General features: G+C 41.0%; 1 protein-coding gene across 2 annotated transcripts in view; it reads right to left on the minus strand.

Annotated features, from left to right (window-relative positions):
* Window positions 1–18997, minus strand: part of tmem259 (transmembrane protein 259) — a 64498-nt gene extending 45501 nt beyond the window's left edge. For both annotated transcript variants that reach the window (XM_080213152.1, XM_080213151.1), the window contains exon 1: window positions 18681–18997. In XM_080213152.1, coding sequence (XP_080069278.1) covers window positions 18681–18860 — 180 coding nt within the window. In that variant the 5' untranslated portion in view covers window positions 18861–18997. The remainder of the gene's footprint in view (window positions 1–18680) is intronic.
* Between the last annotated feature and the right edge of the window lie 985 nt (window positions 18998–19982).

Below are 19982 nucleotides of genomic sequence, written 5' to 3' on the forward strand. Positions count from 1 at the left end.
CGGAGAAGCTACGCCATCTTCTCCGGAGTCTTCAACATATCATTGATGAAGACGAACATCTCGCCAGGGCTATCCCCACACCCCCACTTCTTGCTATCAGACAACCACACAACCTCAAACAGACCATTGTTCGCAGCAAACTACTCAGCCTTCAGGAGAACAGTGACCACAATACCACACAACCCTGCCACAGCAACCTCTGCAAGACATGCCGGATCATCGACACGGATACCATCATCACACGTGAGAATACCATCCACCAGGTACATGGTAAATACTCTTGCAACTCGGCCAACATTGTCTACCTGATATGTTGCAAGAAAGGATGTCCCGAAGCATGGTACATTGGGGAGACCATGCAGACGCTACGACAACGGATGAATGAACATCGCTCGACAGTCACCAGGCAAGACTGTTCCCTTCCTGTTGGCCAACACTTCAGTGGTCACGGGCATTCAGCCTCTGACCTTCGGGTAAGCGTTCTCCAAGGCGGCCTTCACGACACACGACAGCGCAGAGTCGCTGAACAGAGACTGATAGCCAAGTTCCGCACACATGAGGACGGTCTCAACAGGGATCTTGGGTTCATGTCGCACTACCTGTAACCCCCGTGACTTGCCTGGGTTTGCAAAACCTCACTTACTGTACTGTCTGGAGACAATACACATCTCTTTAAACTGTGATCAGTGCTCCTTCCACTCACATTATCAGCCACTTCAGGTCTTGAACAGCAGGTTAGGTGTAAGGATTCGCATTCTAATCAGTAATCTCTAAACTGTCTGTGCTTTATATGCTCTGTCTGAGGCCAGAACTCTCCATTCACCTGACGAAGGGGCTAACCCCGAAAGCTTGTGAGTATATTATCAAATAAATAGGTTGGACTAAAACCTGGTGTTGTCAGACTTTTTACTGTGTTTACGCCAGTCCAACGCCGGCATACCCACATCATGAGCAAATTTAAAGGCAGTGTTAAAAGTGTGAGAAAATGAAATATGGTTTCAAAAGTAGCCCCACTGAAATTGTTTAATTCTCAAAGCACACTAACACAAATCAATAAAGAGCTTTTGCCCTCTGGACAAATGTTTACATAATCTAATTTCTGCTGCTTGCATCATTCTGGTGCTGAATACTCAACAGATCAAACCAAGTTCAATCAAAACATGAAACCAGTGTCCTAAGATTTGAACATTGTATAATTACAACAGGAATATTGTGCACAGTTCTGGACGCCACATGACAGGAAGGATGTGAACACACTGGAGAGGTTTATAAGAATGGTTCAGGGACGAGAAGCTTCAATTATGATGACATATTGAAGAGGTTGGTACTATTCTCCTCAGAGAGAAGGTGGCCAAGAGATTTGATAGAGATGTTCAAAATGACGAGGGAGACGAACAGATAGAGAGAAACCGTTCTCGCTCATGAAAGAATCAAGGACAAGAGGGCACAGGTTTGAAATGATTTGCAAAAGAGGTAAATGTGATGTGAGAAAAAACTTCTTCACACGTGGTTACTGTTTGGAATGCACTGCCCTGATGTGCAGTGGCTGCAGGTTCAATCGAGGCATTTAAGTGTGCTTAAGATGATTACTGAATAGAAACAATGTGCAGGGGTATGGGGAAATGGCAGGGGGATGGCACTAAATAAGGATGATCATTTGGAGACCAGTGTAGACACAGTGAGCCAAATGGCCTCCTCCAGTGCCGTAACAATGCTATGAGATTATCATCCTTAATCTTCAAAATGCATTGATTTTTGGCAAGCTTACAGAAACAGAGGAAGTAGGTCTGTTCTGGGATCCAAATATAACATTCAGACGAGTTCATGGGCACATTTCTGATCAAATGCCCATTTTCTGGGAGGGTCAAAAAAACACCAGTGTGTACTTAACCTGAACTGGATGGGTACACTACCAGAATTCCATTCACAAAAAAAACATTAAATAGGTCAGAAGGAATAAATAATTAAGAAAAAACTGCAGCCGGCAGGAAACTTCCAAAATAAATGCCCACTTGCTCTTCTTGGCATCTTAAAATAAACATTTAACATGTTAATTTTCAAAAGCGAGTCCCTGGAGTTCTTATATAAATTTTATGATAATTTTTATGACATGAAAGTTAATGTGAGGCTTTCCCATTTAATGTTATGATTACACTGGCAATCGGTGGTCTCTGATGTTCTTTTTTTGAAGTGCTGATAAATTGGTTCAATTTTAACTCTTTACAAGCTTCCTTCCCCTTCAGTCTCCAAACTAAGTGCCCAAATCAAAGTGGTAATACATTGTTATACATGCAAATATTTTCAATTTTATTGGACCATTAATACATCCGAGGTAGAATAGCATTCATTTCTTACACTTCTCCCACATAGAAATCACTGATGGATTTCAGCAGCGCTGCTACAGCGCAAAAGGTTATGGATCCATTAAGTCAGTGGACCCTATTAAAATGTTACTGTGGTCAGGTAAATTGAATTATGATTAAAAATATATGACTCCCATGTGCTACTGACTACCGCTGTAGCTGTCTGTAACCCGATCGCTGTACCCAACATCTCTTTGGGATGCACTTCCATTTCACAGACAGTATCAGAGGGCTTTCAAAGGTCTGAAACATTTCTTTTACAGGGAACTTTTTCTTCATTCAACAGTTTTGGCTCCTGACTTTCCAAACGAGGTTTTGGAACTAGAGCTTCAGTCCACTTTCAATTACTTGTTGAAATACCCATTCAGTCCCGGTGACTCCGAGCACAATTAACATCATAGTTGGGCGTTGTGATGACAATGATTAGCACTGCTGACCCAGGTTCGATTCCCAGCTTGGGTCACTGTGTGGAATTTGCACATTCTCCCTGTGTCTGCATGGGTTTCCAGTTTCCTCCCAAAGTCTGAAGGACGTGCTGATTATGTGCACTGGCCATGCTAAATTCTGCGTCAGCAAACCCAAACAGGTGCCAGAGTGCAGTGATTAGGGGATTTTCGCAGTAACTTCATTACATGTTAATAAAAGCCTACATGTGACTAATAAGTAAACTTCATTATGCTTCTAATGTAAGAGAACACAAAATGAATTTCAATTAGAAACACCAGAAAGTGCTGAGGAGAGAGGACCTTTCTTTCCTAAGCCAGAGGTGGACAGGCCAACAGTACCACAATTACAAGTGAGATCAAGACAGTATTGCCCTGTTTAGTTAAGGCTGAGCGTCTAGATGGTGTGAAAGAGCGTTGGAATATTTAGAAATCACTAAAAGATGGCACACAGTTACAAAAGTTAATCCAAAATGTTAATGAAATGAAATAATGGCCTTTATGATAGGAAGGTTGTAAAACAAAAGTGCGAAAGCAATGTATCTGGTATGTGGAGCTCGCTGAGACCTTTTTAGAGCATTACATTCAATTTTGGACATTGAACACCAGGAAAGATATACTGGCATTAACAGGACATTGTGCACAGATTTAGCAGGATAGCAGGGTTTCAAGAAATAGCTTATGAGATTAAGTTACCTAAATTTGGTTTGTACACTCCAAACTTCTGAAAGGTGATTTGGATCTTTTAAAGAGATTTGACAGAGTTGATTAAAGGAACTATTCCCTCGGTTATGTTTCCTTTGAAAATTCAGAACAAAGGAACATCAGTTTTGAATTACAGTACCTTAATATTTCCCACCTCTGTTCCTGCTGAAACCCTAATTTATACCTTTACCAGCTCTAGGCTTGACTACTGCAATAGTCTCCTGGCTTCCACCATCCATTAACTTGAACCTATCTCAAATTCTGCTGCCTGTAATTTGTACCAAGTCTCCTTCAGTCATCACTCCTGTGCTTGCTAACCTACAAAGACTTGCAGTCTCTGCAGTTCATCAATGCCTTGATTTTAAAGCACTTTAAAATCAAGAAAAGAGTAGCAGAGATTAGTACTGCGTGCTAAGGACCTGAGTTTGATTCTGGCCTTGAGTGACTGTGTACAGTCTGCACGTTCCCGTGTGACTGCGTGGGTTTCCTTTGGATGCTCTGGTTTCCTCCCACAGTCCAAAACTGTGCAAGTTAGATGGATTAGCCATAGTAAATGTATGGGGATAAGGCAGAGGAGAGGGCCTGAGTGGAATGCTCTTTTGGAGAGTGTATGCAGAATCAGATGGTCAAATGGCCTCTTTCTGCACCGTAGGGGGTTCAATGATCCATTCTCATGTTCAAATTCCTCCATGGCTTCACTTCTCCCTAGATTGTAATCTCTCCTAGCCCTACAACTCTGAGAACTCTACATTCCTGTGGCCCCTTGTGCATCTCCCACTTCCTTTGCCTTACTGACAGCAGTACCTTTAATATCTAGGCCAGTGATGGACAACCTGTGGCCCATGACACGCTTTGTTGATCATTGTTCATATGTAGGAGTAGCCACATTCCGCTGACTTGCACCCATGGTTTTTTTTAGACTATGGGTATAACTGAAGGGACATGCACATAAAGCAAGAGCAAGTAAGGTGCTTGCCAATTGCACATAATGTTGACTGAGAGCTGTGTGCTCTCGCCGCTTCCAACGTTTAAATATTTCATTTGCTTTTACCATTTGAAGTTGATGGCAATTCTATTAATATATGAATGATTAAGCATTTTCTACAACTCATTATGAAATGTTCGGTATGTATTAAATGCATTCTATCATATTCACAGGGTCGTGGTTAGTCAATAAGCCTGATTTCAATCTTATGGCCCAGAAATGAAGGAGGGCCACTCATGCAGCCCATTCACTACTCTAGGTTGCCAATCACTGATCTAGGCCATGGTTTTGGAATTCCTTCCCCAAACCCCTTTACCTCCCTCTTTCTTTAAAGTTCTGCTTACATCTGCTTCTTAACAAATCTTTTTATCACCCTGTCCTTATGCCCTGTTCATTGGCTCCATGTTACATCTGGTCTCATTATACTCCCATGAAATGCCTTAGGATGCGTTCTATTTTAAAGCAGGTACTTTTGGCACGTACATTGTTAACAAATCACTAGTGCTTCCGTCACAAGCAACATTTCCCGTTACACTGTGTGTCTCAATGTTGATCGTAAGAACCATAAAACCCAAACCTACCCTCACTGCTGGCATTTAATTACCTTTTGATTAATAATGATGGATGGTTCAGCTACTTTTTCCCCTTACTCTGAGTTTATATCCTGTAAGCACACTTGACTTTGAGGCATTAAAAGCTACAGTAACAGCATTTTGGAAAGTTCGGTAAATTTTAAATTTCATTATGGCCAAATTGGACATGGTTGAGCTGTCCAGTACTGCACCAAATTCTTTACATGAGACTGGACTGGATTTTCAACTATGTAAGGTTTCACAAGCAAACCTAATTTTGTCATCAGAACGTGTTTATAGGAATTTCCAGCAAAGTTATTTGAATAATGAGCAGGACTTCTGACTGATTCTTTCCCTTCCTAGCCTGAGACTGTTATGGTCAATTATAATACAACTTTCAGCACGACTGTGATCAGGAAAATCAGCACAGTAATGCCTTTATGTAATGGCCATTTGGGACAGTATGCTTTTCTTATTAAACTGGTTTGTAACTAAATTAACAAGAGGAGAAACAGCAAAATTATGAATATAGGAAACCATACCGAACAATGTGAGTTTTCATTTGGAGTACACAGTAGCCTATAAATTCATCTTGCCTACTTTGTTATTTAGGTCCATTTTAGGCATTGTTTTTCCTGTCTTGGTACCAAACCCATCCTGATTTTTTTGTAAAAAATCCAAAATACTATAAAATTCAATTCAAATATATAATCAGAAGGTGGGTATTATAGCATTGAATGACTAAGCTTATTTCAGGGATGGGCAAAACTCAAATTTACAAAGAGCACATGCATGACTGAACTTTCTCATGGAAAAATACATCTATCCCCACACCACATAAATCATTATACATTTCAAAGCTTAATTGAGGAAATGGATCAGGTTTAAATGTGAAAAGTTCACAAGATTTGTGAACAATGTAATGATTTTGCCTTTCATTTAGTAACGATGTAATGTATATAATGCAACAAATATTTCCACAGTTCCATGCTATTCTTCAGTAGCACTGCTCATGCCGATTCTGAATATGTGCTGTTTTCTAATATGGCCCAGCATCCACTTTTCCAATGTCCAATAGGGTGACTGTAATTGCTACAAAATCTTAGACACCATAAATATAAGTATTACATGCAGCACAGTTTGCCCATCACTGTGATTTTTAAAAACTAGAAAGCTGGTTACCGAATGTTAGTTGTTCTGATCATGAAATTTACACAGCATTTGTTACCCTGTACAATCCCCTCACCAAACAAACTGATCAGGGCAATTAGATTTCATGACCATGTGTGGGATTAAAGTTCATTTTAACAGTATAATAGGTTTTTAAAAATGAATTTGTGGGACCTAGGCATAGCTGGCTGGCCAGTATTTATTGCCCATCCCTAGTTGAGAGTCAACCACACTGGTATGGCTCTGGAGTCGTACGTAGGCCAGATCAGGTAAGGATGGCAGATTTTCTTCCCTAAAGGGCATTAGTGAATCAGATGAGTTTTTCTGACAATCAACAAGATTTTATGGTCATCGGGAGATTCTTAATGCCAGACATTTTTATTGAATTAAAATTCCACCATCTACCATGGCAGTATTCGAACCCAGGTCCCCAGAACATTAGCTGTGCTTCTGGATTAATAGTCTAGTGGTAATACTACTAGGCCATTCCTCCTCTATACATTATACTGTTAAAGTATAATAATACAACAATAGCATGGGGAAAGGCCATTCAGCTTATACCTGTGGCAGCTCCTTGGTAAAACTATCCAATTAATTCCAGTTCCCCGATCTTACCCAAAAATCCTGTTTTCTTCCCCCCCTTCAAGTACTTACCCAATTCTCTTCTGAATGCTATGATTATAGCTACTTGCACTTCTCTTTTGGGCAGTCCATGCTAAATCATAACTTGTGTAGAAACATTTTTCCTCATGTCACGTCTGGTTCTTCTATGAATCGTCTTAAATCTGCATCCTCTGTTTACCAACCTCTGACACCACAAACAGTTTCTCCTTTATTACTCAATTCTTCATGATTCTGAACACCTCAATCAAATCTCCTCTAAAACTTCTCTGTTGTAGGGATTCAATCTGTAACTTTCCTCTGGATCCTTTCAATGACTATATCACCAACCACATGGGGAGACAAAAATTGGGCATGATATTATAAATATGGTCTGACAAGTGACCTGTGTGTCAGAATAATTTATAATGGAAGAATGGTTCTATTAAAACAACTTAAGCTTCAGTTTCTGTACATCGGTTGCAGTAACACAAAGATCCTTGTCTCTCCCAACTCGTTTCTGTCTAATTTCCTGATAACGAAAGGGGCATTTTGTGCTAAATATACCAACAAGCTCAACTGTATCTAAATTAAATGTCATTTACATTGCGAGATCCCCTCCACCTGCACATTTAAAGATTTTAGATCTGATTTTTGTCATTCTTTCATGGGATGTGGTGTTATTGATAAGTCCAAAATTTGTCAGCCATCCCAAGTTGTTCTTTAGAAGGTGGTGCTGAGCTGCCACCAGTTCTCTTCCATCTTAACCATTGCAATTTAGCATTATCTGCAAACTTACATACCAGTCCACTAAATAAAGATGGTGAAATATAGCAGGACCAGCTTATCGCTGATGGGTACCAGCAGTAAGGTATCTCTAAGCTGAACCACATCTGTTAACTATAATTTTTTGGCTACAGGATTGGAACCAATTCTAAACCAAGCATTTCAAATTCCTAACACCACAATAATCTATCTTGTGAAGTAATCTTTTTGAGGTGCTTTTTCAAAGGCTTTCTGAAAGACCAAATAGACAATATCTATTGAAGTTCCCTTCTCCACTGCCTCAAAAAAACTCTCAGCGCATGTCTGACATAACATATTTGTTTCAAATGAAAATCCAATGGCTTCTTCATTCCTTTCCCAGTGATCATAAAGGATATCGCTTGTCATCATTTCGAATATCTTCCCAATATTGATTTCCCCTCCAACCCTTTTGAAAAATTGACTATACGAGCTAGCTTTCAGTCTAAAGGAACAATTCTGAACTCTACTGAAATCGCAAGAAATAGGTAAGGACCTCAGAGCAGCTATCCCATCCATTTAATCAGCCGTGCACAGGTATTATTATACCCAGCTTTAATAAACAATCTAAGCTTTAATATTATTAAAGGCATTCAATACTGGAACATAAGCATCATCCACAGGAGTGTAGGTGGGCACAAAATAGCCATTTAGCAGTTCTGCCATAGCTTGAGAATTGGTTTGAATCTACCCCACAGCATGTTGTGGTTCTATACTGTCCTTCGGATGGATAAATTACTTTTCCTTGTTCCCCTATGAATTAAAGTGAACAAAAAGCAAAAAGCAATAGCTGCTGGAAATATTGAAAACTGTTTGTATTTACGTAGTGTCTTTTGGAATAGTAAAATAAGTTTCATGGAAGCATTATGAAACAATATTTGCTAAAATGGAAAACGCTCAGCAGGTTGGGCAGCATCTACGGACAAGACAGATAAGCTAGAAGACAAATAGGAATAGGCAGTAAATGCTGGCATTGCCAGCGATACTCACCACCTAAGAAAGGACTAGAGAAATATATAATTCAAATGCAGAGTTTAATCAAGAGTACAATGGCGCTTAATCTCAGTAAAAATGAAAGTCCTGAACGGGCTGAAGGTCTATTTAAATAGACTACGTTTAAACTACAAACTGCACAAAATTAAATATTAAATCTACATGTAAGCTGTTTCCATAAAGTTTAAGACCAACAAATCACCTTTGCTTAAACCCAGCACAGGTGGATATATTTAAAAGTTAGTCATTTACACAGAAAAAGGCATATAAGGGAAAGGTCTGAAAGAAAAATTAGAAAAAAGCAAAATCAACTTCACAGGAAGCAACAGACTTTCACTGAACACAGGAGAACAAATTCCAAGGTCAAAGAATGGGCTTGTCACAAAGCAAAAGGCAGCAGAACTGAAGTTGAAGTCTGAGTTTCTCAATTCTGGTCAGTGACAATCAAATTCTGCAGAGACAGGAAAATCAAGATGACATTGCAGCAGCATTACCACGGAGAGAGTAGGGAATTGAAAACTAGAACAAGAGACCCAAATAAAAAATATCCTCAGTACATCCAGTTCCGAATGAGAGTCATACTGGACTTGAAACATTAACTCCTGCTCTTTCCACAGATGCTGCCAGACCTGTTGAGTTTTCCTCAGCATTTTGTTTTTATTTCACATTTCCAGTATCTGTGATATTGTGCTTTATATTATGTGAAAAAAACCCCTCCCACCCTGGTCCATTTAAAAAAAAGTGAGCAGCTTTGATTTAATGGTACATCCTTGAAAATAATTTTTACCTTGAGGAAATAACAGGAATGCAATTTGGGCAACATAATGTAAGAAACAGGAGTAGGCACTTCAGCCTCTCATGCCTGCTCCAACACTGAATAAGATTAGGACTGATCTAAATGTAGCCTTAACCCAACTTCCTGCCGTACCACCCCATAATCCTTTACTCCCTTGAAATCAAAAATCTGTCTAACTCAGCTCTGAATGTATTAAGTGCCTCCATTTTCACGGCAAACTGGGGAAGAAAATTCCAAAACACTGATGGTCTTCATAAGAAAATCCTTATCTTAAATGGGAGACCTCTTATTTTGAAACTGTCCCCCCAGTTCTAAATTTCCCCCACAAGGGGGGAACCCACTCTCAGCATCTACCCTGTTAAGCTTCCTCAGAATCTTATACGTTACAATAAGATCACCTCTCATTCTTTGAAATTCAACCTTTTCCCATAACACAACCCATCAACCAAGGAAATGAGCTAAGTGAATCTTCCCTGAATGCTTACAGTGCAAGAAAGGTTAAGAATGACTCACAAAAACAATTGGCATCATCTCCTATTGTTATTGCAAATGCATTCTTTTGGGGGGTTCAGTCAGTTACACGCATTTGTTTGCTAGTGCGCTATATGGCATACGTAAAATTTTTTCTGTTGCTTGTTCTTCCTAAAAAAATCCATATCTTTAGCAATAGTACCATTAAAAAAGAGAGGTTGAAGTCTTGTAAGCCAAGGTCATTGGTAAGAGTTCAGGCTTGCTCCTAACACTGTCACTTATAGGAAAAATGTAGTCTCCATAAATGAAGACTCAGCAAACAACAGGTAATGGGGTATCAGAAGATGAAGATCTTGCTTTGCAAATCTCCCGGGCTTCTTCGAAAAAAGTGAAAGCGTGAATAAATTTTGGTCTCATTTAATGATCAAATGGATGCAGAAATGGGGAGGTTCATACGGCACTTATGAATTTAGAAGAAGTTTCAAACCGACAATACATTCTGTTTCCATTGGTTGGCATGCAAATTGATAAGTGAGCAGAGGCATGAGGACTATAATTAGATGTAGGGAGAAATTAGAAACCTTTCACAGCATTGTTGGCAATTGGAAGCATTTACCATAAATGACTATTAGCACAGAATTTATAACATTAGAAGGAATATGATAATGAATTGAAAAATCTAGGAATGAGAATAGGTTATTCCAATTCGAGAATGAGCACAACTTGAACATGTTGAGCCAAATAGCCTGTTTCTCTGATGAAACTTATATGAAAACAGCCTCAAGGAGTTAAACTGTACATATATATGCAAATGACTACCAAGTCCAGATCCCTTGGAGTGTCTTTAATGTCACAGCCTGCTCTTTGAAGAGTGAACAGCAAACTTATTCAGATTTCCATATTTCTAATAACCTACAAAATCAACAAGTTCTTCTAAGACATTGCAAGGACATGATAACCTTCCCACTTAACAGTTCTAATAAAGTTTTAGACAAAAGACTGAGCTTATCTATTCTCCAATCTGTTGACATGCAACTGAAAATATTTTAAAGGCAATGACTTGTCCTTAAAACCATTAATTTAAATTCTGAAAATAAGCAAATGACACTAACAAAGGGAATTCTGTCAGCACAGTCACTTATGAAATATCTGATAGATCAAGTTTGTTCACAAACTGATCCCCCAGGTACAGAAATAATGAGCTTCCCTCAGAGATAGAGATGGTTGTTCAAATTGTTACGTTTACCATTTGTATCTAAAAATATAATTCATAAATCATTCAGTTGTAACAGCAATATATGCAGAAAACTAATCTCAATTTTTCAATTTGCATTTCTAAGGAGCTGCAAGTATAGCGACCAATTGCAAAATGAATTATGGGGTGGGAGGAACTGCATAGAGACAGCTGATCTTTTTCAGCAATGCCCTCTTGATGTCTGATGTTTAAAGATAGACAAATTACAACACACTCAATTCATTGTTAATTTTTCCAGCCTTGTGCATTCCTATATTCATAGAGATTTGTAGAATATATTTCCTAGACACTGAAACTAGCCAGGTGAATTGAAATTGTTATTTCCGGTCCTGTACATTTCTGTGACTATGAATACTAAGATAAAACTGCTTGGACACCAAGAATTGTACATCAACGTTCTGAATTTTTCATTGTAGGAAGCAGGCACATTGTGCGCAGAATGCTGGTACAGGTTATTTTATAAATTGTTCAAGTTTAACTCATTCTACTTAAGTCAACTTTTAGAATCATAGAGCCAAAGATTCACGTTTATATTTTCCATGACTTTTCTTCATTTTCATTCTTTTACACAGGATAACTTTCAAAGACACTTCAATTTTCCCCAGACAGAGCTCGACCAGTTATGCCAAGAATGGAAATGTTATCTTTGTTAGCACAGGTCTAAGCAATATCAGGGGGTCTTTAGGTTAAGCCAAGTGATATATTTCAAAATAAAAAACCGTGTATCACTAGAAAGATTTCTCCAAAGATGCAATTTGGAAAATGTTACAACCCCCTGAGATTCTGTTCCTTGGAAACCATCGCCACGCTGCTCATTGCTGCCGCTGGACAGAATTCAGTACTTAATCTGACACTAAGTTTTGATCCATAATCAAAAGTTCATTACTAATCTTCCAAATAGGACAACCATGCATAATAATTATATACCTTTGCTTTACATGTGTAAAACTAAAGGGAGGAAAAACAGCCAAAGGAAATTTGAAGAATTAATTCAGGTATTGACCATCATATCTTCAGCAGATCTGGGAAGTAAATAAATTGTAGTAAATATATTAAAAAGACAAAATGTTCATTCGATCCTCTTTACAGTACAAATTCATAACCTTTTCAAAGACCAATATGATTCTCTTACTCCAGGGCTTACATCTCCAGCAAAACAAATGTTTCACACTTAAAAAAAAACTTGGAAGCAAATTTAATTTCTATTGAACAGCTTTAAAGGGTATCACCAGAAGTACCCCAATCAAAAAAGTCAAAATTGCTGAGTTTTTTTTATTCATTCTTGGGACATGGGCGTCACTGGCTGGCCAGCATTTATTGCCCATCCCTATGTGCCCTTGCTCAGAGGGCAGCTGAGAGTCAACCACAGTGCTGAATTACCACAGTGGTATGAATTATTTTGTTTAGTCAATTAATAGGAAATAGACTGAGATACAGGCCCAAGAAACAGGCACGGGGCAGAACTAATGCAACAGTTGAAATGACTTGACTGCATATTCTTTCCCTCACAAATCAATACTGATAAACCATCTATCAGCGCAGTTCCCTCAAGGTCCTGAGAGTTGCACTGCTCTGAGCAAGTTCTCATGATCATACAACAGAATCACCACTTTATGCAAACATGGAGCCAAAGGGCAGAATTTAATTTATCCCTGCAGGAATCTTGAGGGTGGGGGGCAGGGAAGCGAGAACAAAGAACAACACACCACGGAAACAGGCCCTTCGGCCCAACGAGCTCGCACTGCCATTTTAACATTATGAGTACCCTCTCCACCCATGACCCTTGTCTATGCTTATGGCATTCCACGTTGAGGGAAGACTAATTTAGGGACAACTTGTTACACCAATCAGCCTAGTAGCACATCTTTAGGGTGTGGGAGGAAACCAGAGCACCCGGAGAAAACCCACGCAAGCACGGGGAGAATGCGCAAACTCCCACAGACACTGGCCCAAATCCATGTATCTGCACAGCAAACAGTGATAGTCACTGAGCTGTCGTGTTGCCCAGCATCTGGTCCAGTTTAAGCGTACACTAACGACGTGAAGTACTAGGCTACTCCCGAAACATCCAACAGCAGCCCTCGTACGACCCATTGCGTGTATGCCCCTTGTTGGACAACAAGGCGGACCAAAGCACCTGTGGACTAAAAGAGAAAAACATCAATATCATGCACATCCTTATACAAGCATTCAAGGGAATCCCCAGAAGCTCAAAAGTAAAACAAGTGAGCCAGAAAATATGTTAGGAGGTCCATAGGAATGAATTGATTCCCAGGGACATCCCAAGACTCCTGAACCTTATTTAAAACGGTCTCCTATATCCCTCCATCTCCATCCCGCTCATGTGCCTATCTAAGTAATTCTTAAACAACTCCAGCATGCCTGCCTCCACCACCTTGCTTGGCAGAGCATTCCATACCCCCACTACCCTCTGTGAAAAACCTGCCTCTAACATCCGAATTATACCTTGCCCCCCCTCACCCTAAGCCCGTGGCCCCTCGTAATATGCGTTTCCAATTTAGGATAAAGCTTACTACTGTTTACTCTATCTATACCCTTCATAATCTTATATAACTCTATTAGATCTCCCCTCAGTCTCCGTCTTTCTAGGAGAAACAGCTCCAATTTGCCCAATCTTTCCTCATAACCCAGTCCTTCCATACCAGGCAGCATCCTGGTAAACCTCCTCTGCACTCTCTCCAGGGTCTCCACGTCTTTCCGGTAGTAAGGCGACCAGAACTGGACGCAGTACTCCAAATGCGGCCTAACCAACGTTCTATACAACTGCAACATTAGACTCCAGCTCTTGTACTCTATACCCCTTCCTATAAAGGCTAACATACCATAAGCTTTCCTCACAACCTTCTCCACCTGTACTGCCACCTTCAAAGGCTTGTGCACTTGCACCCCCAGGTCCCTCTGCATTTCTATACTCTTCATAGGTCTACCCTTTATCATATAACTACCCCCTGCATTATTTCTCTCAAAATGCATCACCTCACATTTAGCGGGATTAAATTCCATCTGCCATTTATCTGCCCAATATACCAGCCTATCTATATCCTGTTGTATTGCCTGACACTGCTCCTCACTGTCTGGCAGTCCAGCCATCTTAGTGTCATCTGCAAACTTGCTGATCACACCACGTACTCCCTCTTCCAAGTCATTTATGTATATTACAAATCACTAGCTTTACCCTGGTTGCCCAAGTGTGCTTAGGGAGCGCCCATGGATGCCCATCCCCAGCAGCAACAACTACCCCCAATCTCACAACAAACACCCGCCTTTCATCAGGGTCTGCCTAACTGGTCCCTGCGAGTCTACCCCAATCACTTGTTTTCTGGAGCCTCCTTCACTGCTGCTCCTGGGCCCCCTGCAATCCCAGCATTCCTGGGCATCCCAGGAAACTCCAATGGCAGGCAGTTAACTGCCTGATTGAGCTTTCATTCCACTGACACTCCCGGCCATTGAATTCAGCTCATAGAGTTATTACGGCAGTGAAGGAAACCATCCAACCCATGAATCCATGATAGGTTTTTTCAAAATATTTAAAGTACAACCACTTGAAATTGTTTGTTGTCCCTTTCTTTAACCATTTTTTTCTTTGCTGTACATGAATCAGAGAAAGCACATAAGCATCATTTCGTCAGAGGCTATTATCAAAGTGCTCCAATATCAAAATCACGTAGGAACATGCATTCAATTTAAAAAAACCGAACAAAAAAATGGCAGCTCATTCTAGTTATGGAAAGAAGTTTCAATATGTTAAAGCATTTGATTATTTGACAGAAATTTGATGTTATTTCTGTAAGGGAGATTAGTGGAAGGAACAGTGGTAATCAATGTCAACACATGGAAGATGAAAGGCCTGTAAGAGTCTGTAGTCAGAATATACATCTAATCATAATTAACATGTGGGATACATTTTGATAGGCTCCACCTTGTGTCAAAATGTCAACTCTTTTCATTTAAGGAAACAGAAGTTTAGTGTTAGGAAATGAAAGAGTTTTGAACTATTTGAAACTAAGCATCTGTATGGTTTAACTCCCTATATTCGTAGTGTCAAGTGTGCCATCAACCCAAACACACAAAAGCAGCCAGTATTTTTAATCTATTTTTGCAACTAGTATACAAGTTGAGTGAGATTGCCAATTCTTTCTGTATTCAGAGTTTGCTTCCACTGAAAACTGGTTGAAAATAAATTTGCTAACCTACTTAAATAGTTTAGTTTCCAGGTTAATAAAAATGCAACAGGGTCCAAGTGCAATAAATTATTAACCATCCTAGACAGAAATATTTCCACATGAAGAGTTACATTTGCATTGTCAAATTTAGTCAATAGATAACCAAGACTATGAAAAAAAGGTAGGTCAATATTTTGTGCACCCTTTCAGCAGAACATCAATATAATGGAGGCTGAAGTTCTCTCCCTGCTGGTTAAGGAGAATTGTGGAAAGGTATAACTGTCCACTCTTGAAGGTGAAATTCTTATTTTCAGTAACTTTTCTAAAGAAGTGTCAATAGAGAACACAAATTTCCAGTTTGTTATTCATCAATTCATTGCAAAATTGTGAACACAATGAATTTCATTGCTGTAATCTATCCTCCTCCCCTCAAAGTGCTGGCTCACGCTAAGGCCGAGAACAACCTTTACAAGAAATCATTAGCCACCTGTGGCTTGGACAGTGAGACTGAGCTAGAGACTGTAGACTTCGTATGTATTTTCAAGTGATAATTCTCTCACTGGAGTTTATTGATACTTCTGTTTCATTTATTGACGCAAATTCTGGTATTACAAATGTTAACTGTGCCCAAGTTGTCCAAAGAAACGTAGAAAATTTACAGCAGAGCGGGAAGCCATTTGGTCCATCATGCCTACCCCAACTGAAAAAGAACACAGCCTAATCCGACATATTTGTCCAACAATTTTCCCATTAGCATGGTTAACCTGACTGGCCTAAAATTAACTGGCTTATCCCTTCCTCCCTTTTTAATCAAGGTACATTAATAGTTCTCCAGCAACACAGAAGTGGCCATTGTAGGATCAGAAAATGATGAGTACAGCCTCCTTTATTTTGACTGTTGTTTCTTTTAGTGCAGTAAATTCTTGTTGACCATCATTACCGAAACACCTCTTCCCTGTTGCATTAATTTCTATCACACAGCATTTTTAAATACAATTTATTTCATACTTAAACCACTAAGTTTTATAGCTTACAGAACACCTGTGATATGCAGAATTCATCTTCCACCTTGCGTACAACCTGCTGTATTATATACCCTTAACCAAACGAGAAGAGGCTTGAAGATCTTCAAGACTGAGAGAATTGGTAACATAACTAAAGGGTTCTGATGTTTGTAAACACCTTTTGCCCCAGTCCAAAGCTAGATGTGGATTATGTCTACAGTAAATGGATCTTATCAGAACATACAATCAGCAACCAAAATCTTGATTTTTTGCTGCTTGCTTTTTTGATCGAGCATAAATAAGCAATCAATATGGTCATCCTAATCAATAAATCATCAACATACCAATCAATGACTACAACTTAAATTTAGAGATCACCTTTAAGGTGATAAAAGGTCCCAAACTGCTTTACAGAATTGTTATAAAACAAAATTGATACCAAGACACATAAGGAGATATTAGGGCAACTTACTCAAAGAGTTGGATTTTAAGGAGCATCTTAAAGGAGGAAAGACAAGTGGAGAGGTTTTGAGAGGCAATGCCAGAGCTTAGATACTTGGTGAAAAAGCATGCTCATCAACGGTGGAACTATTTAAATCTGGGAAGCAGAAGTCATCATGATTAGGGGAGCATATAAACTTTAAAGAAATGTGGAGCTGAATGAAATTACAAAGATAGGGAAGGGCAAGGCACAAGAAAGTTGAAAACCAGAGTGAGAATTATAAAAAATCGAAACATTGAATAAACAGGTGCCAATGTAAATCCACGAGCACAGAAATAAAAGGTGTACCAGACTTGGAGAGAGTTAGAGCAGATGCAGCAGAGATTTGGATCACCTCAAGTTTGAGACAGATAGAATGCAGGAAGTAAGCCAGGAGTAATTGCAAGTCGGGTCATGTTAGGCAAGCGGAGACAAGACAATCTTAGTAATGGGGCTAATGTAGTTTGAAGCCATCTCAGGGTCAAATATAACAAAAGCTATTGCAAAGCTAAGTATTGTTCAACCTCACAGTTGCCAGGAAGAGGGATGGAGTCAGTGGCTGGGAACAATGACAATGGCTTTGGACTTCCCAATATTTAGTTGCTGGAAACTTCCAAATATAGGACTGGATGTCAGACAAGAGATCTGTCAATTTAGAGTCAGTGAAGGATATGAAAGTGATAGTGATGAATTAAAGGTGGATGCTGTTGATGTACATGGGGAAAGTGGCACTGTGTTTTTGGACGTCAAGAAGCTGCACAGTGATAAGGAACAGAAGGGCTTCAAGGGTAGAAATCTGGAGAACGATAGATATTGCAGATCAGCCATGAATTCATTGAATGATGAACAGGCACAAAAACTAGCTAACCCACTCCTATGATTGGGAGCAGAGACAGCAGTGTGGATATTGTCTGGTTAGGATTTCATGGATAAAAACACATCATGGGAAGTGCAGTCCCACCCAGCCAGGCAATGATAGGTATTGGAAAATAGCACATGAACCATGCCAAAGCCTGCATCCAAGTCAAAGCAGATAAGGAGATATACCATGTGTGTGTCCTGGATGAGATTTCTCCTCCCAAGACAATAGAGCAAAAACCTGATTTGGAGAAATTGAAACATTTGGGAGGCGATGACACATTGAAGAACTTTGGGGAAGGGATGTTGAAGATCATAGAATCTCAACATTGCAGAGGACTACCATTTGGCCCATCAAGCCTGCACTGAAAATAAGCCTATCCACGTAACCCCATGTATTTACCTTGCTAATCCCCCCGACACTAAGGCTCAATTTAGCATGGCCAATGCACCTAACCAGCATGTCCTTCGGACTGTGGCAGGAAACAACAGCACCCCGAGGAAATCTACTCATACACGGAGAGAACATGCAAACTCCACAGACAGTTGCCTAAGGCCGGAATTGAACCAGAGTCCCTGACACTGTGAGGCAGCAGTACTAACCACTGTGCCACCCACAGTTGGTAGTTTGCAAGAATGGGGAGATTGTTTATTTGAGATGAAAGCTGATGACAGCAGATTTAAAGTAGAGGGGGGAGGCAGTATATGGAGAGAGAGAGAGATCTTTAACATTATCAGGTAACACGGATACCAGGAGGGCAATTCGTGGTGGGAAGCCCGTAAACCTTAGGCAATCACAAGGCTGTACAAACTATACCATACATATGACGGTAAAGTTAAAAATACAATGGAGTATATTAAATCAGGAAAGTGTTTAATGTCAACCCCGGCCAATAGGGGAATGGGCGCGCGTGCGCACAACCCCCTTGCCCCCCATCTCGAGCCCGGGGCCTTTACCCCCCCCCCCCAATAAAAACACTAAATAAAAACATTAACCTTCAATAGCACGAAAAACTCAAACATTCTCCGGAAGGATGGGGGAAACACCCTGGCGTATGTCACGGCCATCTTGAAGAAGAGTGCGTGGAAGAGCCGGTCCCGGACATTGATGAGCGGGTTGGGGTTCAGGTTGTTGTTCCTCACCCGGTTCGGGTTGTTGGGCTGATTTTCCGACATTTTCCTCAACTCGAGCGGACCAGTACAATCTTTTATAAAAAAAATCAGAGTTGTTGAGTTTCTATCCCGACGGTGTTACGTCAAGAAAGCAAAAGTGGCTCGGCCGTCCAGCCAATATAATTTTCACAGTTTTTTTTCCCCCCTCCGCTTCCCCCCCACCCCCTGTCCCCCCGCAGCACTCCCAGCTCCGCCTGGCCACAGCCACCGTTCCCCACACTGCACCGCGAACACAGCTACCTCCCTGCCCGTTACACCGCCCACCCATCGCGCTCCCCACAGGCTGGGAGGAGTAACTACACTGCCGCCTGGGAAGAGTCACTATACCATTCACCATTCCCGCCCCCCGCAGGCTGGGAAGAGTCACTTATGATGTGGGTATGCCGGCGTTGGACTGGCGTAAACACAGTACACAGCCCACCCATCTCGCCCCCCGGAGGCTGGGAGCAGTAACTACACCGCCCACTCATCTCGTTCCCCGCAGGCTGGGAGGAGTAACTACACTGCCGACTGGGAGGAGTCAGTTCACCGCTCACCCATCGCGCCCCCCGCAGGCTGGGAGGAGTAACTACATTGCCAGCTGGGAGGAGTCACTGCACCGCCGGCTGGGAGGAATCTCTACACCATCCAGTCATCGCGCCTCCGCCGGTCTGGAGGGGTAACTACACCGCCGGGCGGGAGGAGTCACTACACCGCCCAATGATTGCATCTCCTACCACATTGCGCGGGAAGAGTTACTACGCCATTAAACTATTGCGCCACTGCCGACTGGGAGGAGTTACTACACCACTAAACTATTGCGCCACTGCCGACTGGGAGGAGTTACTACACCACTAAACTATTGCGCCACTGCCGGCTGGGAGGAGTAACTACACCGCCGGATGGGAGGAGTCACTACATCGTTCACCCATCGCGCCTCCCGCAGGCTGGGAGGAGTCATTACTCCGCCCTCTCGTCTCTCCGCCCCGCCCCGGCATCCACTCCAGAGCGTGGAAAGAATTACAACTCCGAACTATCGCGCCCCTCTATGGCGGGAGACATTATTGCAGCCACACACAAAGCCATCCTCATTCCCCATGGTGAGGGTTTGGTTTGCACAATTTGGGCCTATAATGTGTAAAAGTA

The sequence above is a fragment of the Carcharhinus amblyrhynchos genome, chromosome 26, assembly GCF_965287045.1.
Source record: "Carcharhinus amblyrhynchos chromosome 26, sCarAmb.v2.hapA, whole genome shotgun sequence".
NCBI lineage: Eukaryota > Metazoa > Chordata > Chondrichthyes > Carcharhiniformes > Carcharhinidae > Carcharhinus > Carcharhinus amblyrhynchos.